The following is a 26,824-nucleotide window of genomic DNA, read 5'->3' on the forward strand; positions in this document are numbered from 1 at the left end:
TTAATATATATATATATATATATATATATATATATATATATATATATATATATATATGTGTAACAAATACACTTAGAATGACATTCTATATATATCTATATATAAAATACAAATAACCACAAATAAAAAAAAAATATATAGATAAATACATATAATTGCATAAAAGATTACATTAGTATACACGTAGAATTTAAATACCTATAAATGCATATATATTAAAATTCTACGTGTATATTTAAGTAATCTTTTAACATAATTATGTCATTGGATTAATTAAAATTTGATTGACATGCCTGACAACACAGGGAGAAAGTGCAGAGAATTTAAATCGCAAGCACTATATTTGACCCTGTAACTCTCCAAGACACCATAAAACCTGTACATAGGGGGTACTTTTTTACTCGGGAGACTTCGCTGAACTTCGCTGAACTCAAATATTAGTGTTTAAAACTGGTAAATTGTATTACAACGATGATATTTTAAGTAAAAGTGACGTTTTTTGCATTTTTTACAAACAGCCAGCACTTTTATGGTCTATATTATTGTTGTAATATGTTTTACTGTTTTAAAACACTAATTTGTGTTTAGTGAAGTCTCCCGAGAATAACAGTACCCCCCATGTACAGGTTTTATGGTGTTTTGGAAAGTTAGAGAGTCGCATATAAGGCTTGCATTTCATTTTTTTGACATTGAAATTTGCCAGTTTAGTTATGTTGCCTTTGAAACCGTATGGTAGCCCAGGAATAAGAATTACCCCCATGATGGCATACCATTTGCAAAAGTAGACAACCCAAGGTATTGCAAATGGGGTATGTCCAGTCATTTTTAGTAGCCACTTAGTCACAAACACTGGCTAAATATTAGTTTTTTTGCAACAGTATTATGACATTTACAGCTAAAATGTGAGGCGGAACTACAAATTTTAAAAACAAATTAAAATTTCCCATTTTTTTTAATTTTATTCATAATAAATTGTTTCATATATAAATATTTGATATGAATGAAAGCCCTGTTTCTCCTGAACAAAATGATATATAATAAGTGTGGGTGCATTTAATATGAAAGAGGTGAATTACGGTTGAACAGACATATAGCGCAAATTCCAGTTTTTGTTTACGTTTTGTTTTGATCAGAACGTGTACTATTGACTCCGTCCTGAAGGGGTTAAACTTTGCACTACCAAAAAAAGAAAAGCTGTTTGTTTTTTTTTTGTTTTTTTTTTTTTGGCTAATTTGACCCGTTTTCAGCACAAAACAGGATAGGCCCATTTTCGCCGGGGGGGGGGGTCTCCAGATTTTAAATGTCCTCATTCAAAAATCTATTTTTTATTTTTTTTCTGCAGTTTTTCTAAACAAAATGTGCTTTAAAATTGCCTTAAAGACATGTAGAATAACTTTTTGCAACCTCCTTGTCAACGTTCCATGTCTATATTTGTGATACATGTTAGCATTCAGTTTGTCTTATTAGACTTAACAGTGATGACACATCTAAGTCTTTGACTCTTTCTTCTTGATGATTGTCTTTTAGGTCACAATGACAAATGAGGAACCTCTTCCGAAGAAGGTTAGTAAAAATAGTTTGCGGGTATTTTTTTTTTTTTTTTTTTGTGTAATAGTTTATTTCAAATGCATCATCATTATTCATTTGGATATTCCTTGTTTTTTTTTTTTTTGGGGGGGGGGGGGGGGGGGGTTTGTTGTCCTTTCTGTTTATCATATGTATATTGAAATGTTTAGTGTTATTTTTATATTTTGTTTGTTTTACCCTTAACAGATATTACCATGCAGCCATATTTCCTTGCTGTAAGCGAATTTCAGAACTGCAGGGTTTTTCCTTAAACCGTTTTTGTTTATGGTTTAAGAGGTTGCTTTTATTTAATTGCCTGTGATTTGTGCCCAAGTTGAAGGTACACTATGAGCACCAAAACACACACATACAAGTATTGGGATACACCTCTTAATTATTAAGGGCAGTTTAGATGTGAGCTTGGAATGTCCTATGTCATGAAGGAATTTAAGCTGAAACTTATTGTGGTTTGTTTTTATTTAGGTCCGGCTCAGTGATGCAGAATTTAAAGTTTTAACCAGGGATGAACTTTTTTTGAGGTAAAGTATCTATATACATTGACACCTTGCTAGATACAAAAATCTATTTGCCTCGAGAAAGAAGCTCAATGTGTCACCATACAGTGATCATACTTGGTGTACATGTGGAAAAGACATGACAAAAAGAATACTGTCACCTGTGATCAACAGTTAAGATAACCGATGTTTGAGATTCTTAAAGGGATTTTAGAACTTTGATTGCCGAGTTCATAAGTCTTTACATTTAGTTATATGGTTTGGACAGTAAAATGGAAAACATTATTTTAGTGGTATTTCTGCTGCTCACGATATCGGAATTTTTTTGTGTTATGCATGTTAGATTACTCCAAATGACATGGTTTTATTTAAAACATTTTCATTAAAGGAAAAATTCCACTGTCTGATATTTAGCTTAATGCATAAAAGTGCTTTAATGTTTATTGCACTTATATTTTGTAAACATGATTCCCAGACTAACTGTTTCTGACTTATCCAACACTATTCAGATAAAAACATCGGCAAACTAAAAATGAAAGTAAGGAAGGGGCTGGCTTGCACAAATTTCCTATAAATTTCCTAAATCATATAGCATTCGGTTGTCCTTACTAAACAAGTAGTTTTATACTCCTTATACCCCCTCCCTCTTATTGGTTGTCATACTTATATTTGGCTTTATTAAAGGGTAACCGAAACAAGCCTAAATTTTAAGTATGTATTTGCGAGGTCTAAAATAGAAAATTAAATGTATTAACCCATCCAACTTTACCGTGCAAATTGACACCTCTTTCTTTGCTCCCTGCCCATGCTTATTATAAGCTCTGGTAGTTGACCTAAAGAGAATGAAAATGATTATTTTTATCCTTGTGTGCATTGTATGTACGAGCTGTGCCAGGACTGACCTGGATTGTCACCATTTTTTTAAAATCTTTAATAAACATTTAAAATAAAACAAACATGAACAATTGTTATAAACAAGTTATAAACAATAGTCCATGTTTTACGTACTGATGACATTTCCCTTTTTAAAGTGGAGCACCAACCAGAAAGTGTTTAGTATAGTTATCCTGGCAATGCTCACTGAGAGAGACTTAGTTTTTAGAGTCTCTCACACTGTGTTCCTGACCCTATAGTGCTCCTTTAATATACAAACATGTATCCCTGACCCTATTGTGTTAAAACCACCATCTGGTCCCCTCTTTCCTCCCTAAATATGGAAAATCTTACTTGTATTCAAGTCTGCCGTGTCTGCTGACATCAGACATGGTGGTCTGAGCCAATCACAATGCTTTCCCATAGGATTGGCTAAGACTGTCAAGGATGCAGATCAGGGGCAGAGCCAGCACAAGTCAAACACAGCCCTGCCAATCAGCATCTTCTCCTAGAGATTAATTTAATCAATGCATGCAATGTGGAAAGTTCAGTACCTTCATGCAGAGGGTGGAGACCCTGAATGGCAGTGATGCTTACTCTGCCCAAGGAAGCACCTCTAACAGCCACTTGAGGAGTGACCGGTGGAGTTATCCCTAGGCTGTAATGTAAACACTGCGTTTTCTCTGATAAGACAGTGTTTACCGCAAAAAGCCTGAAGGGAATGATTCTACTCACCAGAACAAATTCAATAAGCTGTAGTTGTTCTGGTGACTATAGTGTCCCTAAATACATATTTATGACAGAAAACCATTCTGGATTGTACAGTAAAGTATCATTTGAACTATACAAACCTCAGACTTACATCTCAACTAGCATATAACTTTCTCATAAGTTTGAAGTTTCATACTGTTTTTTTTTTTTGTTTTTTGTTTTTATATTTTTATGTTTTGGAAAGTGTACAATTAATAATTTTCATATGTATAATAGATCTACTTTGATAAGCTTGTTTTATGAGCCTGTTTGTAATTTTTTTATAGTGTTCCTTGAAGTATTCAGAGGTTTTCCTCTTATCGTACACAATGTTCTTCAGGCACTGCAGTGCACATTCACCAAGGCTGTGCAAGTCCTGTGTTTTGTTGGGGTTTTTAGGGGGGTGGGGGGGGAGACCTACACAAACTTATTCCTATTTAACATTTATTTATAGCTAATAAATGAAAGGGATCTTTAAAATTAAAGGATGCACAATAGGCACTCAGACCACTTCAGCTCATTAAAGTGGTCTGGTTGCAGTGTCCCTGTTCCCTTAGTAGTGATTACCTTGCAGGACTAAGACTGCCTAAAGTGTCAATCAGACAGCCAGAAGAGGCACTTCCTTGTGGCTAGGCGACTTGCCCGCATCACTAACACTGTGACGTCCTCACACTCTGCATAAGGACATCCAGCGTTGGTTAAATTTCCAAAGGAAAGCATTGAAGCAATGCTTTCCTGTGAGGAGCACCTCATTTAAAAATAAAAATAAAATTATTTTCACGATATGTACATTTAATGAAACAAACACTCCAATCACTATTACAACTACAACGTGCTGTAGTGGTTACAGTACCCTGGTGGCTTCCCAGGTAAAACGATTTATGCATGGTTCTGACAACTTACCGGGGGTCCGCTGGACTCCAGCCACAGCTTTCAGGACAGCCATTGAGTTGATGAAGTGGCACCTGCCATGGAACCTTGTATTTTATGGCTGCTTATTACATACTATAAACTTATTATTTTGACCAAAATGCTGATTATCAAATATCAACCTAATCAAGCAATACATGTTGCACCTTCATACACTCTACTAAGAACAATAAATCTTTATTGACACTACCCTCACATTTCTATACCTAAAAAAATGTTTCCCCTAGTTTAAGCATGCTTAGGAAATCTTCTCCCAGTTGTATCTAAGGGGCTCTCATATATCTTTTACTACAAGATTATTCTCTATCCTAGAGATCAATCTTGTAGTAAAGACCCCTAAGACTCTGCAGGTGCTATATCCCTAGTTAGTGTTAAGCCATTTGAATGATTTGATTAAAATCCAGGGCTTTCTCACCACCTAAAATAACTACCCACCTACTGCTGGTCAACTAATATGTACATTTAGTTTCCACATTTAACAGGTAATGCAGAATTTCTTACCCAGCTGCTGCAAAATGGCCAGGTTTTAGTCACAGGGAGAGTCACCATGTTATTCAAACTCCTGAAATGGTTTCAAGATAACCAAGGAGACTGCACCTATAGATTGTTTCCACTATAACCACTACAGTGAACTGCAATAGTTAAGGGACTAGAGTCTCTCCTTAAAATCCATTGAAACAATATAAATATAAAATGAGTCACTAGTGGAGTTGGTATTCTATTACAATAGTTGTTTTTTTGACCCTAGTGACTGCTACCGATTTTGACTCCCCTTGACACTGTGAAAACTAATCTAATCACAGTGTTTTCCAATATATGTTTTAAAGGGACACTATAGTCACCAGAACTACTACAGCTTATTGTAGAATCATTCCCTTCAGGCTTTTTGCAGTAAACACTGCCTTTTCAGAACAAAATGCAGTGTTTATATTGCAGCCTAGTGATACCTCCACTGGCCATTTGTCACATGTCTGCTAGAGTTGCTATCTGGGGCAGTGCTGCACTCTCTGCATGAACACACTGAACTTTCCTCATAGAGATGCATCGATTCGGTATATCTCTATGAGAAGATGCTGATTTGTCAGGGCTGTGTTTGACTTGTGCTGGCTCTGCCTCTGATCTGCCTCCTTGACAGTTTCAGCCAATCCTACAGGAAAGCATTGTGATTGGCTCAGAGAGTCACTTATGATTTTTGTCAGCCAAGCAGGCATATCAGGGGCAGAGCCAGCAGCTGCAGACTTGAATAGAAGTAAGATTTTACTATATTTAGGCAGGCCAGGAGGGTTAGATGGTGGTTTTAACACTGGGGTCAGAAATACATGTTTGTGTTCCTGACCCTATAGTGTGCCTTTAATGACCATTGTCTATTTATTTTAAAGAATTGGTCACTAAGCTGTCAGAGAAGTCTGCTTATCAGAGAGAATATTGTGCAATGACTTCACATTAAAGAGGCACTGTAATTTTTATCTATTTCATATCTTCCGCTATGTCGCTTCATTTTGTTCTCTTTTGCCCATTATGCCTGCTTTTTACTTTTACCCTTCTGCCAGATTGACTTTTATGGATTGTGAGTAAACCTTTCTTGAAGCAGCACTGTCACGCTGAACTTACCTTTATCCTATTGTTTCCTCTTCTTTTCCGCTCAGAATCTTTCTTTTTTTTTTCTGATCTTTTTCTCTTAAAAACATAAGATAAAGTAGGCACCACTATCTTACGTATTTTTCCTACAACATTCTCTGACACAAGGAGGAGCTGAAGTCGGCTCCATTTCCTGTGTCAAGGTGTAGGCTTAGTTCTTTCTCTGACCCAGGAAATGGAAATGACTTAAACTCCTCCTTGTGTCAGACATAGGAAAATATATATTAGACAAAATAGACACTCCTTTGTCTTATGTTTTAAAGAAAACTAGATTCGAAAAGAACAGATTCTAAGAGAGGAAACAAATTCTAAGAGAGGAAACAATAGGAGAAAGGTAAGATCGGTGTAACTCTGCCGCTTTAAGCTCAGCCCGTTGTCAAGTTTTGTCAACTTGACTGTACACAAAAAATTGTCCTTGGGTCCCCCCTCTCCTTTCTTTATTTTATTTTTCAATTGTCTTTTATGAAAATGACAGAATGCAGATTAAAGTTTAATTTTGTTGACTAAGACATTATAAGATTTGCATGGGATATTTAAAAAAAATAATGTAAGTGTATGTTTGGACCACAAAGTACAGGGAGTTCTATTCTATGTAAGCAGAATAAATCCTTATGCTGATGTCAACAGAGACATCCGTTGATTGCATCTTTCTGGTTAGCATTGGGCTGCTTTTGAGTTTCAATTTGCTTTAGGCTTAATTTGGGTTAGAATTCTAAAATCTGGCTATGGTTAACATGTGAGGTGTCATGTCCTCAGGGTAGTATCCGTATCTCATATATGGGTTCTTTACTGTAGTGGGACACATGAGGCTTGTGAAATTATTAATGAAAACAAAGATTTTTAAAAACACAAAAAATAATAAATGGTCGAATTATCAAAATTCACTTATGAAAAAAATTGTATGTATATACACCTAAACCGAAAATTGGACATTCTGGTTGAATGAACACACCTGATAAATGCCAGAAAGGCCTTAGTCATGAATGCCTATCTTGGAAAAAAAACCTTTTGTTCTTAAAGAATTAACTAAAAACTTTTGGGGTGTGTTTATTTTTTTTATTTTTTTTTTCTTCTTTATAGGTGGAAGCAGTATGAAGCTTATGTGCAAGCTTTGGAGAACAAGTACAGTGACCTGAATTGTAAGTATATAGATGGTTTCAGAATAATTAGTGATGGTTTCTGTTTAGGAAAAGGTTTTATTATTATGATATTTATATAGCGCTATCAAATTCCGCAGCGCTTTACAATAAAGAAGTAGCCATGTTTAGTAAATGTCTTAGTTTATCGGATATTAATGTAATACATTTTCTGTACCTATCCTTTGACTAGGTGAGTTTGTTGCTAAATGTATATTTATTACTGACTAAAGCTTTACGATATTGAAAACTCACCTTAATTAACATTATTTTTCTTTAGCCAATGATGTGACTGGACTGCGAGAGTCTGAGGAAAAGCTGAAACAGCAGCAGCAAGAGTCTGCTCGAAGGGAGAACATATTAGTAATGAGATTGGCTACAAAGGAGCAAGAAATGCAGGAGTGCACGGTTAGTATGTGTTTTTTGTTTGTTTTGTTTTTTTTGGGAGGGGGGGGGGGGGGGGGGAGCAGCTTGCAACGCATCTCGTGCAGTTTTGATTCCAGGCATGTGTTGGGTTCCACAAAAGTAAACTTGCTGTTGCGCTCACAATATTTTTAGCTCTCTCCAGAGTGAAGAAAGTCATGTTCAGGTTGAATCACAATTTTTTTGACCATTAGGAACAATTACTGATAAAAACTGATAGAAACTCAGCAGACAACCTGAAAAAGGATTTTTAATAGCATAGCAATTTACACTTCAGTGTTTTAGTTGTTCAGTGAAGATGAAATGGTGTTCTCTAGGTGTTTGATGGAGAATGCCCACTATGACTCCTGGTGAATTTAGGGGTCTTTATTCAAATTTACAAAAGAACACACACCCTGATCATTTTTCTCCTGTGTAAGCAGTGTTTAAAGTGCTACTAGACTGTGGGGGGAAAAAATCTATTAATTTCCAGGTTTCCACATTCTCCATAACTGTCTGCTAGTAAATATAATGTTCTTAAGTATGAAAAGTTAGACTATAGTGGGCTTACTTAATTATTGAAAATATTTACTTTGCTATAATTTTTATCCATTCATTATACAAGATCTTTCCACCAACTCGAGATGGAGTGTAGGTACTTTGGAAAGGTGTTTTTGCCTTTTTGCTCCTAATGATATGGTTTGTCCAAGCCTATATAGAATATCAGCAAGCTTGGATGGGAAGTATGTATGCGTGTGAAAGTTTGTCCCCTTCCAACTATATTAAGTGTTAAGTTTTAAGGGGCTTTCTAAGCAATATAACCACTGCTACTCATTGTTTTTTTTTTCTTTAGATGCCATCCCCTGTTTTTATGTTAAGCTGTTTTTAGCACTTGCAGCCCGTGGATGCTCGCAAAGATTGGCCAATAGTGTGAGTGGGCGCAGTGTGTCCTGGCTTTGTTTCCCTAGATAGCACTGTTGTTTTTGTGTTGTTTTTTTGTTAAACCTTTCCAAAGCAGCTTGATAGAAACAGCTATGTGGTCAGAATAATGCCAGCCTATCGTTATTTGCAGAAGCTCTGAAAGTTCCTCATAGATGCATTCATTTAATGCATCTCTGAGTAGATGCTGATTGGTGCAGAGATGCAGCCTCCCAATGCTTGGCTGAGATAATAAAGTTTGATCTCAGCCAAGGGGGTGGAGCCAGTCATGAAGGTCCTGCACAGTGCTGGAAAAAGGTGGGTAGAATCACCTTTTGACCAGGGGCTGGAGCCTAAATTGTTATTTTAGAACTATATACAGGTTTGTATTCCTGACACTATAGTGTTCCTTTAAATATCAGTACTTTTTTTTTGTTTTAAACAAGTATGAGTTGGTTAAACATTTGTACACAAACACGAACTACAAATTGAGATTGGATTTAAAATCATGTTCCCTATTATTACAGGAACTCTGTACTAAACACATACATATACTTTACCTATATTTTTGAGAGTAGCATACCTTTGATGCCAATCTGTCATTTTTATTATAATATTTTTCCATATGTCAACCAGTTTTGCGTTCAGTGAAGCAATAATTCTCTATGGCAGGGTTAGGCAACCTTCGGCACTCCAGATGTTTTGGACTACATCACCCATAATACTCTTACATCCATAATGTTGTAAAAGCATCAGGGACATGTCTTTTACAACATCTGGCGTGTTGAAGGTTGCCTACTATTGCCATGTTGCAAACCAATAATGCACAGTATGCAAACAGAAATGCCCTGGTTTAACATTTAGCATCCAGTAGAATGCATTTCCCAAAAAAAAATTCAGATTATTAGCACTACGTTCTCCCCAGCAAATTGACATGGTTGACCAAGGAATAGTGGTAAAAGCTCTGGAATTAAATAAACTTTTGGTTACCAACATAACTTAGAGGGACCCTCCCTTATTAAAGCAGATTTTAATTGGCACTTTTTAAATTAGCCCCCAAATATTTTCTTTTAGGAAATGAGAAATTATTGTGAAAAAAACACAAGAATGAGAAGCTAAAATGTATCAAACGCACTTAAATTATGTTGGTACCCAGAGTAAGACTGGAATGTGGTTTTATTTTTATACGCACCAGTAAAAGAATAAGTAGTGAATGCTAAATGCCAGGATTGGCAGACACTTGCAGAGTATAGACAGTCTTTCCAGAATCCTTTTGTGAAGATGTGATCTGTAAGATACTGGTACCTGTATTCCCTGCAGCTTGGTCGTAGGAATCGTAAAACCATGCTTGGTAAAAGAGACCAATGTATATGTTCCTGTCTCCCCTCTTTCTCCAGTCTTTAGCCTCTGCCTCCCAACAGCTCAGCTCACTTTGCCCTCAGTGGCTCATTACCTACTGAGAAGTAGAGGCCAGTCAGAAACACAGACTGGGTTATTCATAGTAATCTTAAAATTTAAAGGGATGCTAGAGAGTTAGGAATACAAAATGGTATTCCTAACACTATAGTGCCCTTTGGTCATCTGTTACATGAAGAGTTAAATAACCCTTTATTTACTCAACTGTTTTCAGTGCCGATGTCACATGCTGCTCCTCACCAGAGGTCGCCTGTTGGGGGAACCGAAGGCGCAAGCGCTGTGAGTGCATTAGGCCCTACCCATTGGAAAGCATTGGATGCCGTGCTTTCCTAGGGTGATTTCACTCATGCTGGATGTCCTCATGCAGAGTGTTTGGACATCCAGCGTCACTTAGGTAACCTAAAATCTGGTAAACGTCTGGAAGCTCCTCTAGTGGCTGTCTCAGATTCTGAATGTTTTACATTGCAGGACTAAGTGGAACAGGGACATTGCACCCAGACCACTTCAATTATCTGAAGTGGTCTGAGTTCCTATAGTGTCCCATTCAGACCTAAATAACAGAACTATAAAAATTCTCTCAAGTTAGCTATCAAGCACCATTATCACTTGCCGTATATACTCGAGTATAAGCAGAGTTTTTCAGCACATATTTTTTTTTTTTTTATGCTGAAAAAGCCCCCCTCGGCTTATACTAGAGTCAGGGTCTGTATTATGGCAACTTACATTTCCATAATACAGACCAGTGGCTGTGTAGGAGGGGGGCTGCCAGCCCCCCTCCACTGAACTGCCAATGCCACTGGACCACCAGGAAGTGAGAGCCCACCTCCCTGCCAAAATATAAATAATAATAAAATAAAATTAATATTTTTTGCGGGGACCGGCAGCAAGCTGTTACTTACCTTTCCAGCAGCTCCCTTCATCTCCTTGTGTAAATCTTGCGAGTCCCACGGCCGTCAGTGTTGCCACGGGTTACCATGGCAACGCTCCGCGCGGCACGCAAACCACGAGATTTACTCAGGGAGATGAAGGGAGCTGCTGGAAAAGTAAGTAACAGCTTGCTGCCACCTCCCCCCCCCCCCCCCGCTCAGTACATGCCACTGGGACTACCAGGGACTGCTATATCCCCCTCCAAGCAGGGAGGGGGGGCAAAAAAAATGCCCTTCACACACTCTGCATTCACACGCACACTCTGCATTCACTCACACACACACACACACACTCTGCATTCACACACATGCACTCACACACTCTGCACGCACTCACACACTCTGCACGCACTCACACACACTCTGCACGCACTCACACACACTCTGCACGCACTCACACACACTCTGCACGCACTCACACACACTCTGCACGCACTCACACACACTCTGCACGCACTCACACACTCTGCACGCACTCACACACACTCTGCACACACTCACACGCACTCGCACACACTCTGCGCGCACTCGCACACACTCTGCGCGCACTCGCACACACTCTGCGCGCACTCGCACGCACTCTGCGCGCACTCGCACGCACTCTGCGCGCACTCGCACGCACTCTGCGCGCACTCGCACGCACTCTGCGCGCACTCGCACGCACTCTGCGCGCACTCGCACACACTCTGCGCGCACTCGCACACACTCTGCGCGCACTCGCACACACTCTGCGCGCACGCACGCTCACTTTGCGCACACACGCACTAACACGCACTCTGCACACACGCACTCTGCCTTCACGCACACGCACTCTGCATTCACACGCGCGCACACGCTCTCTGCATTCACACGCACACTCTGCATTCACACGCGCACGCACACACGCGCGCACACACACACACACACTCTGCATTCGCGCGCACACACACACACTCTGCATTCGCGCGCACACACACACACACACTCTGCATTCGCGCGCACACACACACACACACTCTGCATTCGCGCGCACACACACACACTCTGCATTCATTATATACACACACACACACACTCTGCATTCATTATATATACACACACACACACACACTCTGCATTCATTATATATACACACACACACACTCTGCATTCATTATATATATACACACACACACTCTGCATTCATTATATATATATACACACACACACACACTCTGCATTCATTATATATACACACACACACACACACTCTGCATTCATTATATACACACACTGTAAATAAATATTCAATTAATGTAATTTTATTGCGATCTAATTTTATTTAGAAATTTACCAGTAGCTGCTGCGTTTCCCACCCTAGGCTTATACTCGAGTCAATAAGTTTTCCCAGTTTTTTTGTGGTAAAATTAGGGGCCTCGGCTTATATTCGGGTCGGCTTATACTCGAGTATATACGGTAAGTGATTTGAAGTGGTCATGGTGCCTGGAGTCTGTTTGAGTAGCATTTCACTGTGGAGATATAAACCCCTCTGCTGCCTGTGGTGTAATTCCATCCCCAGAAGCTTCATAGGTGTATTACTGGAGTTCCGGGCTGGCTATTGTCAGTTCTTTGCAACTTGTGTTACACAGAATGACAGTCATTGGCTGAGAGTGGTCATCTGACACATTGGTAAATAACTGTGTGAAAATGGGGTGGGACATGACTTATGCTGCACTGAGCTGCAAAACTTTTTTTCAGAGCTTAAAGTAACACTATAGTCACCTAAATTACTTTAGCTAAATAAAGCAGTTTTAGTGTATAGATCATTCCCCTGCAATTTCACTGCTCAATTCACTGTCATTTAGGAGTTAAATCACTTTGTTTCTGTTTATGCAGCCCTAGCCACACCTCCCCTGGCTATGATTGACAGAGCCTGCATGGAAAAAAACAACTGGTTTCACTTTCAAACAGATGTAATTTATCGTAACTAATTGTCTGTCAATCTCTTAATTGAACTTTAATCACATACAGGAGGCTCTTGCTGGGTCTAGCAAGCTATTAACATAGCCGGGGATAGGAAAATCTTAATTAAAGAGAACAGGGCTCTCTTTACAGGAAGTGTTTATGGAAGGCTGTGCGAGTCACATGCAGGGAGGTGTGACTAGGGTTCATAAACAAAGGGATTTAACTCCTCAATGGCAGAGGATTGAGCAGTGAGGCTGCAGGGGCATGTTCGATGCACCAAAACTGCTTCATTAAGCAATAGTGTCCCTTTAATAGAATGATGCAGTGACAAAACCACAGCATGTCTGAGGCCAAATCAAATTAGGTTGAGTTATGCTGGTGCTTATAGTGTTCCTTTAACATTTGTATGCATCAGGTTCACTCTTGCTCCTTTTGGATAATTTCAAAATGAATGGTTAACATGTACTTGGCATACTGATATTTACTAAAATTGTGAATGCTCTGTATTAAAAGTATTAATGTTAAAAGAAAGTGTATAATGTGGTATATTTAATATTGCAACGGAGAAAACTTATACAGGTTGAAATAGGGGTCAGGGAATGAATTTTTTTTTTAATTTTTGTTTTAATAAAATAAAAATGTGTACATGTTAGAATGCTTACTTTTGAAATCTGCACTTTGTAGCACAATTCATGTTTCATGGCTAATTATTTTCAAATTATATAGATTTCCATTTTCATAAAGATAAAAAAATAAATAAATAAGCAATTGTAAACTAACTGTTATCCAGAGATTTTCATTCAGATGCTTGTACGACTATATGATTGAATTATCTGCCTCTGCAAAATGACAGTTGCCATTTTGTCTGCTCTTCTGGCATGCTAGTAACTGTGCCTTTGGTTCATCTACACAGAACCAGATTCAGCACCTCAAGCAAGTACAGCAGCCAAGCGTTGCCCAGCTGAGAACGACTATGGTTGACCCAGCTATCAACTTGTTTTTCCTCAAAATGAAAAGCGAACTGGAACAGACTAAAGACAAACTGGAACAAGCCCAAAATGAACTGAGTGCCTGGAAATTTACGCCTGATAGGTAAACAAACCAAATACTCCCCAGTCAAGACTTCCCTGACACTCCCACTGCGAGAATGCTATGGTGGGATGGCCAAGTACTCGTTTTGCACACCAAGACTCAGACTCTTGTGAGCCAAAAAAGCCACATTCTTACTGTCCAGCTTATAATGCTTAATGTAAATCTTATCAGATGAACCTTGTATTTCAGCTTTTTATTTTCCTCCCCTCATTTGCTTCAAAGGCCTGAGAGCGTCGGACTATTCCGAAGAAGTGTCCACATCCGGCAGTGTCCCATTTCTAGAACACTTAGACACTTGCAAAAATGGTTCTGGTTGAAGAAAATACAGGGAGAAAAAGAAGTCTTAAGTCTGGCACAATGTGTCGGCACCCATTTATGGAGGAGAGAACCTAGTGATTTTTATTTTTCTTTTGCTTAAAAACAAAAATCATGAATTGATCATGTAATATTCCCATAAAAAATGTAAAGTGGAATGTTCCTTGCTCTTAATATTGAGCCTAGTGACTTATAGAAACTAAGTCCGTGTTTCCAATTAAGACTCTGGACTTCATGATTGTTTACTGAACTGCTGGGCCCAAACTCGAGCAAAGGTGATTTTTACTTAATGATTACTGTCCAATAGTCATGGGCATGAAACAGTGAGCTATCACACCAGAGTAGTAGTGCATGCTTCTGAACAGCCAGCTGGTATTATATTTCTATTTTATACTATACTGCTGGTACTTAGTGTGATGAAGCATACTTCTCTGATGTTTGATAACACAATGGACCTCCATCAAAAATTATGTGTAAATACACTGAAGGTGTGACACTCGTATCTTTCGAAACTAAGAGGTTTTGCAACTAGTCTGTTATTCCAAGGCTAGCTTTTAATAACTACATTTTCCAAGTGAATGGTCCAGTTTTTATATCAGGAAATAGGAGATATGGTATCAACTGCCTAGATCTTTTATTTTAGTGGGTTTATTAATGTTTGTTTTATGTGATTTAATATGTTTTATGTCACAGCACAACTATATGGAAAAGGCATTTGGTAAAACTGCAGCATCAATCTGTATTTGTTGAAGCGATGGAAAGGAGAACATTATTCATTTTAAATTTATTTATTTCCACAATTTGTAAGGAAAAGCCAGAGTGTGCAGACCCATTTTTACAATTATCAAGTTTCTTCTGAGAAGATTAGGGGTGTCTAATAGAACTAAATATTCATCACTTTTATTTTATTTGGATGTTGGGCATGGTATTCATTCTAGTACTTAATAGTTTGTATATGTCAACTTTATTTCATTAATAGTGTTCATTTGTCATGAAATTTGTGTATATGTATATATGTTTATATACATAACACTAGAACGCTAAACTGACACGTGATCACTTCATATTGAATCTTTTTATCTCTGCATTGTCATGTCCAACATCTGGTGTACCAGCACCCCAGACCTTTGCTAAACTATTTCTAATGTGGAAGGTCAATTTCTGCATTGACAGTATCAATTCCTTCCATGTTCTCAAGTCTGACAAAGCAACTAACTGCACACACCCAGCCATCGTATGCTTTGAAAATAGGGTTGTTCTCTAGGTAATGTTGAAGTTGAACATCCACATTGGCAATAGCTGAGCAAAGGTCTGGGCCTTAAGGGCCCACACGTTTGGTCATTCTGCTCAAAAGGTTTGACCAAGAACCAGGTGCCCACTGCGTAATGCCACCATAACAACTAAATTTGCATGTAGTGGTTATGGTGCTTGGACAGCCCCATTATTTACAGTGAGTACGTGTCTGTTTTTGCTGCCACCTCATGCTAATTGCAGTGCATTGCATTCAGGTATTATGATGCTGCAAGCATCTTTTAGGGATTGGTTAGTCTGACTGCTTTTATCACCTTGATGACAACAGGTGCAATCGTCTGGTAAGTATATCATATTGTATGTCTGGTTGTTTCATTACTGCAATGTACCAAGTTTAAATTTGTGTTTTATCTAAAACTGATCTTGTTATACATACGTTTCATGGATGGACAGGCCTACAATTGCATAAATTATATTTACTGGGAAGAATTTGGCACTGTACCAAAAATGACTACAAAAGGCTATAACTTGATTAATGGGTATATATAGTTTGTCAAATGATCCTTCAGGGTTTTGTTTTACTTAAGTTAGTAGGGGAAAATCCTGTAACCTTTCTGGATATTTGATCATGTGTTGATTCGATGGTTCAGTGCATTTCCTTGAAAGAAATATTCCTGTAGTTATGTTTACATTTTATTTATTTTACTGTAGTAAGGTATGTTGCAGTTCATCAGATTTCATAATTTTTTCCTCGTTTTTTCCTCGTTTTACACAAGTCTGAAACCAGTTGACACTGGCTCAATAAAACAGTCTTTTATTCAGTTAGTTAAATTCGCTTAGGAGAAAAATAGTCTAACTTTAAAATGTACTGGTTAATCAATCTTGGTCAAAATGATTTGAATATAAAGAAAGAAAACTTGGTGTGGAAATCAATACAGTTGAATTAAGCAGTTTAATATTTAGCAATGCTACAATATCTAGATTGGATAACAAATTATGAACAGAGCTTTACAAAAAACACATTTTGAAAAAAAAACATTCTTTAATAGTTAACATGTTTGAAGATGGTTATCCATGATTGTTATGACAATGTGCATTTTGTAGCATTATACTTTTATAACGACATTACTTGGCAGCCTTTTTTCCTTATTCACACGGTTTACAAATAAAATAAGCAAACCATTGATTGCACCACATGCAAAACAGTAGCTACTTATAAATCTTTACATATATTCTGATCATAAATTTGTGGCTGAAAATGAGAGGCTTGCTTTGTTTTCAGTTTATGACGGTATGCCTGGACTATATGTAAGTTTCTAAACTCTTCATTTTAAAATGACCTATATAAATGTTATCCATAGACCCACAATAAATTTTTATCCATGTCGTTTCGTGGCCACTTTATGCAGCATAAGGCACGATAACAACGTCATCTAGATGAAGTTATTATGGTGCCAGGAGAAACCTAGATGCAATCTTACCTTCAGGTGTAAAACATTTTTTATCCCCAAAGTTGCCTCTAGCACCAATCCTCAAAACCCTCCCTCCCTGGCAGCATACAGCTTCTGAAATTACCATTTTAGGAAGTGCAGAGTGCCGCCAGTCAGGTGCGCCTCTGATTTGTCTGAAAGCTGCAGCTGACTTTGGAGTTTGGTTTAACTCCTGATGGTAAGAGTTTGCCCAGGGGCCTCCTGGCATAATAACTTCATTTAGATTAAGTTGTTTTGGTGCCCTTGTGCCCCTTTTTAAAGGCTTCCCGTTTACTGCACCAGGATTAATAATTTGAAAACAGCTTAATAGTTACAGGGGTGTTGGAATATAGTTTGAGTAATTTAAGTAGGTTCTGTGTTTTAATTGATTTATTATAGATTGAGTGTATACTTTCATCTCAGTTTTAGTGGTCTGCTAATCATACATTTTTTCTTTACAAACCAATCTAATCCATTCATGTGTCTGGGGAGTCTACACTTAAATATGTAGTTTTTCAGCAAACATTTGTGAAGTGATAAATGCTGTGAACTTAACAGGTCTCAATATGGTTTGAATATCTATTGGGATGTAAACTGATTAACTTGCTCATTTTAGATTAATTGCTTTTTTTTTTTTGTGAAATTGCATATGATCTATATAAAAGCAAATGGTTATTACTTGAAATGTTGATATTTTAAACTTTTTTTTCCCTCCCTAATGTATAGGGAAATTACCACCATATAACTGTTAAATGCAACAGAAGATATTTTCAATTAGTGCCATGGAATGAGAAGGGTGCGGAGAAAGCTATAAAAGCATATTATTAAAAGCATATTAAATGTTTTGTGCATTTGCAGTTACTGTAGTATACATTCTAAAAGGTCACAAAATGTTTCCAGTTCTATTTGTAGGACTTGCAAAATGCACACATTTTAATTCAAGATAAATCTGTTCATGTCCAGGAATTTTTCTAAGTACCATTTAATTTTGAACATTTTTTTTATTCATGCTAAAACTAGTGTTTAAGTTATTACAAGCTAGCATTTTTTTGTAAATGATATGTGATGTCAATAGTACATTTTATCTGGAAAACTTACAATTTCAATAATTTTCACATGTATTTTGGAGAAATTCTCAGGGTGGCCAAACACTTGTCAAAGTAGATAAAAGGCAATAGATCAGAGCTCAAAAGTTAGGGTTTAGAAGACTTTAATTGGAAGCAGAATACAGATAACATTGCGTGGTCAAATGTCATCTATATTCTGCTTCTATTTAAAATGTGCTATACCCTAATTGTTGTGCTCATGACTGTTATGATGTGTGTATTTTTGAGAACACATATAAAATAGTGATAATATATTATCCATGTGTTTTGAAAGGTCTTGCAAATGCATTTTTCTTGAAATTATAGTGAGTCGAGTGTTTTGGGGTTGTTAGATGGCAGTGGGGTGCAGTAAGAGGAAGCTGCTCAACCCAATAATTTTTTGTAATGTTTGATGGTTAAAGTGCTTTTGGTGTGCCATAGATTGTAAGTGGTGGAAACCCACTGTGTTGCCTCCTAAGTTTCCCTCTTTAGTATCTTTCTTCTACATTATTGTGTTTTATAAAAGCTGTGAATCTATAGTGTTTACTTATGACAGAGCTACACTGTTCTAGAACCCAGAGTATTATCACTAAACTACCGTAAACATGTCTATAAATTATCATATTCCTGCATATCCTCAACATCTTGCCACGACCCTTAAAACAGATGGGTCTCTGTGTATTTGCCCACTCTGGGTGCAAACCTTTCATCATTTCAATCTGCTTGGAGCTTTTACATTAGAGTTTATGAACTAGGCGTGAAAAATTACTGGTACAGCTGCTTTTATGAAATGTCCTGTTTAGTGTAATAGGCTCTATAGTGGCTTTTTTTTTTTTTTTTTTTTTTTTTTAAGGGCCTTAATACAATGTCACATCCTATTTGTGAGAGTAGGCATGAGTAGAAGTTGTATACTACAGTTGTGAATTATCACCGTGCGTCTGCTTACCTATGTGCATTTTTTAATTGTACCTGGGCTACTTTTCTGTGAAAGAGCATAAACAATCTATACATTGCTAATCAAATGTATAGATTTAAAAAAGAATAAATAGTTTCAAGATCTGGCCACCCACTTGTCTGTTGGTTCTCTTAAAACAACTGTGTGACTGGAAGACCTAGAGAACTCTTCTACAGGTGGTTCTTTGATCTCCTGCACAGTAACTACAGCAATAAGAAGGCCCCAACAAGTTATCAATACATTGCACTGTGTGTAAATACTTTGGGTCAGGAAGCATTGCTATTTTTTCCCATGACCATACCCCTCAGTTTTAGAATATTTAACTTCTTATATCGGGTCTGTTACGCGTTGCTACCCTCCGTCATTACTTCATTTTGGAGAGCTGGAAGCTACTAGGAGCTTCTATTGGCTCTCCTGAGCTAAGCCCAGCATACCGTGAGGTTTAGCTCCTATATAGAGCCAGAAGCTCTGAAGTTGTGGCAGAAACTGTTTTAAAATAGTTTGATCACTTACATTGGGAGGAGAGGGGGTTCTGACACAATAAACATTGTAGCTCTCTGTAGTGGTTATAGTGCTTGGAGTGTTCCTTTATTAAATATTCTAATGCATCTTTGTCAAAAAAGTGTGTGGTGTAAGCTCAATCAAGAAGAAAAATGTAAGCTACTGCTTATTTGTGTATGTATTTGTTTTATAACTAACTATACCTCATAATATAGACTGAATGTCCTTCAATCACAAAGGGACAATGGCCTTCAGATAATTAGTGGTACATATTTTAGCAGCTATGCAACTGAAGTGTTGAATAGAAATTACCACCAGTTTATTGATAATGCAGAGAAGTCAAAATGAGCTCTCTCTCTCTCTCTCTCTATATATATATATATATATATATATATTTATTATAGTGCTTTCTTCACTTTTTCATTTTGATCTAGGTATACAAAATAAGCAACCAAAGGTGATATAATTTAAGCAACTTATGATGCCTAGTAGCTTCCACCCCCTCTCCCCTTGTGGTCAAAGATTCTCCAATAAGACTTAATTGTGGAGGGTCACAAATTCCTCTGAAATGCTACATTGCAAACTGAACATGAAGCACATTTTTTATTTGTGCAAGTGCAGAACTGTTGCATACCCATTTCCTATATTCAGAATAGTGTGATCAAGAAATATATTTCATATCCATTTTAGGCCAGGCTTCTCCAAACTCCGGCCCTCCAGATGTTTCTGAACTACAACTCTCATGATTCTCAGTGTATCTGCTACCATGCAATCATGGATTGAGGTCAAACCATTTGACATTCAGGCAATTCCTCCTACTTGGCCTTTTGGGGAACTTTTAATCCTAAGATTTTTGTGACCTTTGAGTTTATGTATAATTTGTAAACCTACTTGTAAATGCTGACTTGGAAAAAGTGTCTGCTGTCTTTTTGTTTCACTCCCTCACAAATGGAAAAACTGCTTAAATCTGTATTTCCAAGCCAATGAAAACAAAGTAGAATACAAAAGTTCAAAACAAAGTTAAATTGTTTTGTACACACAAAACTTGAGGGTGTTTTGGGATTCCTTACAACTACTAATAATTTACTCTTCTGTTTCCAGATTTTCTATCAAACTATGCTACTTTATAGATTTTATATAATTTTTTTTGGTTTTGTCCCCTAGATAATTGTTTTGAAGTCTAGAATATACTCTATTGTGGATTGGTTATGAATGAGACCTTATTTACCGTAGGAATGTGCACCACAAAAAGTTACATTGGTGATGGCTAACACTTGGCACTCCAGCAGTTGTGAACTCTGCTTCCAATCATCAGCTAAATTAAGTGAAAACTCACCGAAGCAGAGTTCCAGATATTACCTACACAAAATAATTCACTGACCTTTGAACAAATGTGTATTTTAATTAGCCGTAAGCAGACATCCGATGTCCCAAGTTTTTTTGGCAGTTATTAGGTAAACAGGATTATATTATACAGGATTATACATTGCAAATTGGTAGAGGGAGTTTTTCATAAGCAGCACACCTTGCTGTACCTCATAACTACTGGTTTCGCGTGTTACAGGAATGTTATTGAAAGGAGGAAAAAAATGTAAAATCCAAAATTTCGCATACCAATAATGCAAGTGCACATTTTTGGTATGTGCTCAAAAATGTAACCCATCAAATAAGGAATGGGGGAGAGATGGTAAAATGTAGAAGAAGAAAAAATGCATAAATTACATATAAATCTATATATCTGTATTTTCCGGATATATGGCATTACAATACATTTTGAGAGATTTTCAAATGTGAGGTCGGATATATGAATTCATTCATTGATTAAATAATGCCAAATTTGCATAGATGTTGGAGCAAATATACTATATCAAGATAACATCTGTTACTGCATTTATTAATTTTAATGCTTTTGGGGGAGGTGGATGTCTTCAGAAGATGGTTTTTTTAGTTGTGTAAAGGTGAGGTGTGTTTGTTTAATGGCAGTCTGTCTTAATCATTTGTTTTTAAATCCGTAATCAGTCCTAGTCAGTCTTATGGTTGTACTGTGAAAACCATTTTTTTGGGAGTGTAGCTAAGGGAGGAAGTGGTTTGAAAATATTTGGCTTCATTTGTGTATCTCAAATTACTTGCATCTATTGTGCTTTTTCCTCGGGCCTGCATTTATCACTTGACAAGTGACCTTGCTACTTCACATTCCAAAGATGCTGGTCGTAGGACCTTTGTCTCTGCGTGCTGGATACTCAGATTGGATTGGTTTCCAGCTTATCTTGTAATATGTAATGATGTCAGTCCTTCCAGAGTAGAAGATCATCAGGCTCTGGAAAAATATTTGGTAACTGTAGGCAGTAAAGCTGCTGTGACTGTTATGAGAAAAGATGAATCGTAAGTTAACAAATGCTGGAGTCCCTGCCAAGTGCCTCTTATAATGGTGCCAAAGAAAATGCAGGGTTATCTATTCTCCATTTTGTTGACCAGCGGCTCTTTCCTTTACAGCCAAACAGGCAAAAAGTTAATGGCGAAGTGTCGAATGCTTATCCAGGAGAATCAGGAACTGGGGAGGCAGCTATCCCAAGGTCGCATTGCACAGCTTGAGGCAGAGTTGGCCTTACAGAAGAAATACAGTGAGGAGCTCAAAAGCAGTCAGGATGGTAAGCACCATAATACGTTATGGGCTGTCTTTTCATACATATAGATTTCCCATGCTTACATTTTTTTTAATAAATGCAACAGATAATTTTTCTTTCATTTCCTTAGTTTTTGGTCATGCATTTTTTTTTTCTCAAATCTCTTTAGTGTGAAGTTCTCTTGTTTACTTTTGAAATGGTTAGAGCAGTTTTGTCTTAATTTTAGCTTAATAAAATTATATTTTTGTTATACTTGTGTGATGCAAAGAATATCTAATCATTTACTAAGGTGTAATTAGATTATGGAAGGAGGAAACACAGCCGTGCATTTTGTAAATATATAAAGTTTACATTTGGCCTTAGATTGTGTACAACGGGTCTGTTCCTGCAGACTCAAGTGTTATTTATCATTCCCTTGTTTGCCCCTTTATTTCATATTATCCACAATAATGTGTATGCAGAGTTTACTTTGTACAGTATTCTTTTTGGCTATTTTCTGTTTTCTCCAGTCACCATTCATGCTGCTGCTATATTATGATACAAGGAACTTTCCAATCACAATCTACCTTCATTCTGTTTATTAGTAACAAAGCTGAGTATTAAAAACATTGCAGCTCCACTTATACAAGATCTTGTCCATAAGGCTGTACAACGTATGAGCGCACTAGACATGAGCAACTCCGACTAATCTCCATGTTGGGAAAAATAATAAAGCCACTTGACAAGTTAACCTGTTCAGAATCATGTTTTGACTGTTCTGGTTAGGGATCGCCCTATATTGATTTTTAGAGTCAACACCGATAATATGTAAACTTTTAGGCCGATATCCGATAACTTACCGATATTCTGTACATTTACTGTTTTGAAAAAAAGAAACCATTTCTACACAAATCTGTTTACTGAACATGTATTATTTTTTCATTTTTTTTTAAGTGGTAAATGCACAAAATATACATGACAGATTTTTTTGTTTTCAAGAATATTTAGTGTTCCTTTCCCCTCACCTCCCATCCGTGTCACTTAGTGTACCTACCTCTCCACTCCTCTCCCTGTCTCTTAGTGGTCCTCTCCCTCCTTGTTCTCCCTCCTTAGTGGTCCTCAATGTCGGTATCCATGGTGACCGATATTTGCCAAAATCTTGAATATCGGCCGATAATAGAGGCCAAACAGATCAGTCTATCCCTAGCTCTGGTACACTGTTTAATGCAGTTTTGATCTTTTATGATGTCACCAGAAATGTATTTGCATAAATCAGTTTAAACGTGTATTCTCAACATATTAGTAGACATTTATTTTTTTTCCTTTACTTTTTCAAAAATCATTGGTATTTTACTATAATTTTTGTAAAAGAAAGGGGGAAAGAAAAAAATGTTTGCTGCACTTTCCCAGGATTTATATCTTTCTGCAGTGAGCGCTGTAGAGCCAATGGTAATACTGAGAATGTTCAATAAACCCTTGATAAATACTTGGTAGTGCTCCAAGTTGAGAAAATGTAGTTCTCTCTCACTCCCCCCCTCTTTTCCCCTCTCTCCCCCTTTCCCCCAGACAAATTTGCTTGGAGCCAGGTTTGTTTGTGTTTCTTTTTTAAACAAAGTATTATTTTCAACGACAAAATTAAAATTCATAAAGGAGCACTATAGTAACTAGAACTACAACTTAATGTAGTGGTTATGGTGTCTACTGTCCCAGCAAGCTTTTCAATGTAAACACTCCCTTTTCAGAGAACATGCAGAGTTTACCTTGTTGCCTAGTAACACCTCTAGTGACAGTCACTCAGATGGCTATTAGAGTTGCTTCTTAGTGCAGCACCTATGTTCAGTGTCTCCACGTTCTGCATGGAGGCGCTGAATGTTCCTTATAGAGATGTATTGATTCAATACATCTCTGAGGAGATGCTGATTGATGCAGAACAACATTTTGTTGCACATGTGTAATGGCCTCCCAATGCTTTTCTGTGGGAAATCATTGGCTTGGCTGAGATCAAGATTGATGATCTCAACCATGGATGTGGAACCAGACACGTCTGCATACCTATCCCTTGTGATCGGAGGGGAGCTGGTCACCTAAACAGAGACACACACACACGCAAACACACATACAGATAATAGTGCATATTTTGTCTTTGTGGCAGCTGAAGATCTTAAAGTTCTTCTTGCTCTGCACTCCTGGAGTGATGTCATATCCCACCATCCCAGCAGGGTGCATCAGGGAGTAGAGAAGAACTGGAAGATCTCCGCTCTCTGTGACCCCCTCCACTGTTCCTCAGCTGGCCGGTTCTATTCTCCCTCACTGATGAACGGGCTGACAAATCCTAGGCTCCTTGACAAAATTCCTGTTCGACATAGCAAACTGGTACCTGGGATTTGTCGAGCCCTGTTCTTTCTAGACTTTGAGTTAATGGTGAAATGCACTGCATATTGTCTGTATTCTAGGTCCCCACAAGTATGGGGGATTGGGGTGTCCTTATTAAAAGACCCGTAGCTCTTATGTCCTAGTTTGTCTAATTATCTTACTTCCCTAGTTCTATATAACCGTATGAATGCAACCATCAATGGTGAAAATGTTTTTAAGAGAAAACCAAAATATTGATTCAAAATGAAGTGTCCCTATTTTGTTACGTGTGCATAAAGTGTCACTTTAGGAGCACTTACCTTTTTCCTTATTAAAAGGGAACTCATTTTCTCTTATGCACATAGTGATCTTAATGGTTTGTCTTTCTTTTTTTTTTTTCTTCTCTCATTCAGAACTAAATGACTTTATTATTCAGCTTGATGAGGAAGTGGAAGGTATGCAGAGCACTATTTTAGTACTGCAACAGCAGCTGAAGGAGTGCCGGCAGCAGTTATCACAGTTTCAGCAGCAACAGTCCCAAAGCACAGGTAATAGGCCTTCATCAGATCCCAAGGAAGAGGGAGAGACTGCTGGCAAAGATTGCAACCGCTTGCCAAATGGACCAAGTAATGGTGGGTCTTCCCATCAAAGAACTCACACCTCTGGAGGGATTTATAGGGAGGGCAGCTGCACCGAAGAAGACTTTGCCACATCTCCTGTGAATGAGGGCAAGCTCTCAAATCATTCAGATGAGAGAACTGGTAGGAGCGGGAGCAGCTACCTGAATCAGCTTAGTATTGGGTATGAAAGTGTAGACTCTCCCACTGGCAGTGAGAACTCTCTCACTCACAATTCAAATGATACAGACTCGAACCATGACTCTCAGGAAGAGAAACCAGTCAGTGGAAAAGGAAAAAGAACTGTGAGCTCACGTCGCATTCAAAATGGTTTGGACTCCAGTGTAAATGTACAGGGTTCTATTTTGTAAAAAAATAATCCCTAAATTTTGAAGAATTTTTCTTTACGTTTTTTTTTTATACACCGTTTAATTTCAGAGCATACTGTCCAGAAATAGTGCATATTTTGTCACAAATTTCACCTTTCTGAGGGTTTTTGTTCTTGTCGCTTAATGTAATACCTCTGCCAATTTGGACATTTTAAAAGTTAATTTGAAATTTAAATTGACGTTTGTTTAGACTTCAGTTATTTTTATGTAAGTTAATGAAAGACAAAACTTCTAAAACTCTTAATATTAATGATGTCTGTACAACTGTTAATATATAAAACTTTTTGCTGTGTAAGGGCATTCTTACCCTCTTTTTCATCATCCTTTGACCTAATCAACAACGTGTCATGGTATTGTGAAGGTTTGGCTGCCAAAGTTTACCCAGTAATGTAGTTTTATCTCAAAATGTTGGACTTTTAGAAAAGTCCCTTGGTAGTTTCAGTGTTAATTGCAGTTTCCCCCTCTTGGACAACACATCTGTACATACTTCTTATTTTTTCTTCAATAGATGGCTGAATGTTTGAGACTTGTGCAAATAGTTACTCAGTTTTGAAAACTGCTGTATCTTGTTTAATGCATATGACTCTGTGACTCCAATATTACCTTGCCTGTACTGACCAAACAAAATAAAGATTTTTAATAATGTCACTTCAAAACACTTTGTTCATTTTATGCCTCTTTAGTGTGAGGAATAAACATGTTAAGGGTGTACTTTTTATTTCATGTTTCTTCCAAATTTTTCAATTTAATTGGATGCTTGCAGGTTCTTATGGGTATTTAAGAGGAAAATTACCACGGTGTTCTTTTAAGCCATTTGCAAAGCAACAAAAGTTAAATAAGCAGTCATGTAAGACACATTTCACTTTTAAGTTTTGGTTTCAGTATTTGTGAGTTAACTGAAACAAACAAGCACTTTCTATTTTAACATGTTCTCAGAAAGACTGTAATTGATTTCTCTTCTCCGATTTGCTAAATATGAGACCATCTGTCAGCATTTGCACTGTATGTTTTTCATATAAAGTTATTAGTAGTCCACATCGGCTAATACCAATCACTTGGCAGCACAAAACTACAGTTTTTATATATATATATATATATATATAAAACCAATTATTCGTTACAAATAAGCAGCAATTAGCATGTATAATTTGCATAATATTCGGACAGAATTATGAGCGAATTCCTACTATGAGTGACTAAGA

General features: G+C 37.3%; 1 protein-coding gene across 3 annotated transcripts in view; it reads left to right on the forward strand.

Annotated features, from left to right (window-relative positions):
• WTAP (WT1 associated protein) overlaps nucleotides 1–26,278 on the forward strand; it is a 36,105-nt gene extending 9,827 nt beyond the window's left edge. For 2 of the 3 annotated variants that reach the window (XM_063443217.1, XM_063443216.1), the window contains 7 exons: nucleotides 1,528–1,563; nucleotides 2,050–2,105; nucleotides 7,353–7,411; nucleotides 7,689–7,816; nucleotides 13,907–14,085; nucleotides 22,155–22,309; nucleotides 25,030–26,278. In XM_063443217.1, the coding sequence (XP_063299287.1) occupies nucleotides 1,534–1,563; nucleotides 2,050–2,105; nucleotides 7,353–7,411; nucleotides 7,689–7,816; nucleotides 13,907–14,085; nucleotides 22,155–22,309; nucleotides 25,030–25,604 (1,182 nt within the window). In that variant the 5' untranslated portion in view covers nucleotides 1,528–1,533 and the 3' untranslated portion in view covers nucleotides 25,605–26,278. Of the gene's footprint in view, nucleotides 1–1,527; nucleotides 1,564–2,049; nucleotides 2,106–7,352; nucleotides 7,412–7,688; nucleotides 7,817–13,906; nucleotides 14,676–22,154; nucleotides 22,310–25,029 lie in introns of those variants that run through there. The other variant, XR_010086614.1, reaches the window with a different exon arrangement.
• Nucleotides 26,279–26,824: the final 546 nt, after the last annotated feature.

The sequence above is a fragment of the Pelobates fuscus genome, chromosome 2 (assembly GCF_036172605.1).
Source record: "Pelobates fuscus isolate aPelFus1 chromosome 2, aPelFus1.pri, whole genome shotgun sequence".
Lineage (NCBI taxonomy): Eukaryota > Metazoa > Chordata > Amphibia > Anura > Pelobatidae > Pelobates > Pelobates fuscus.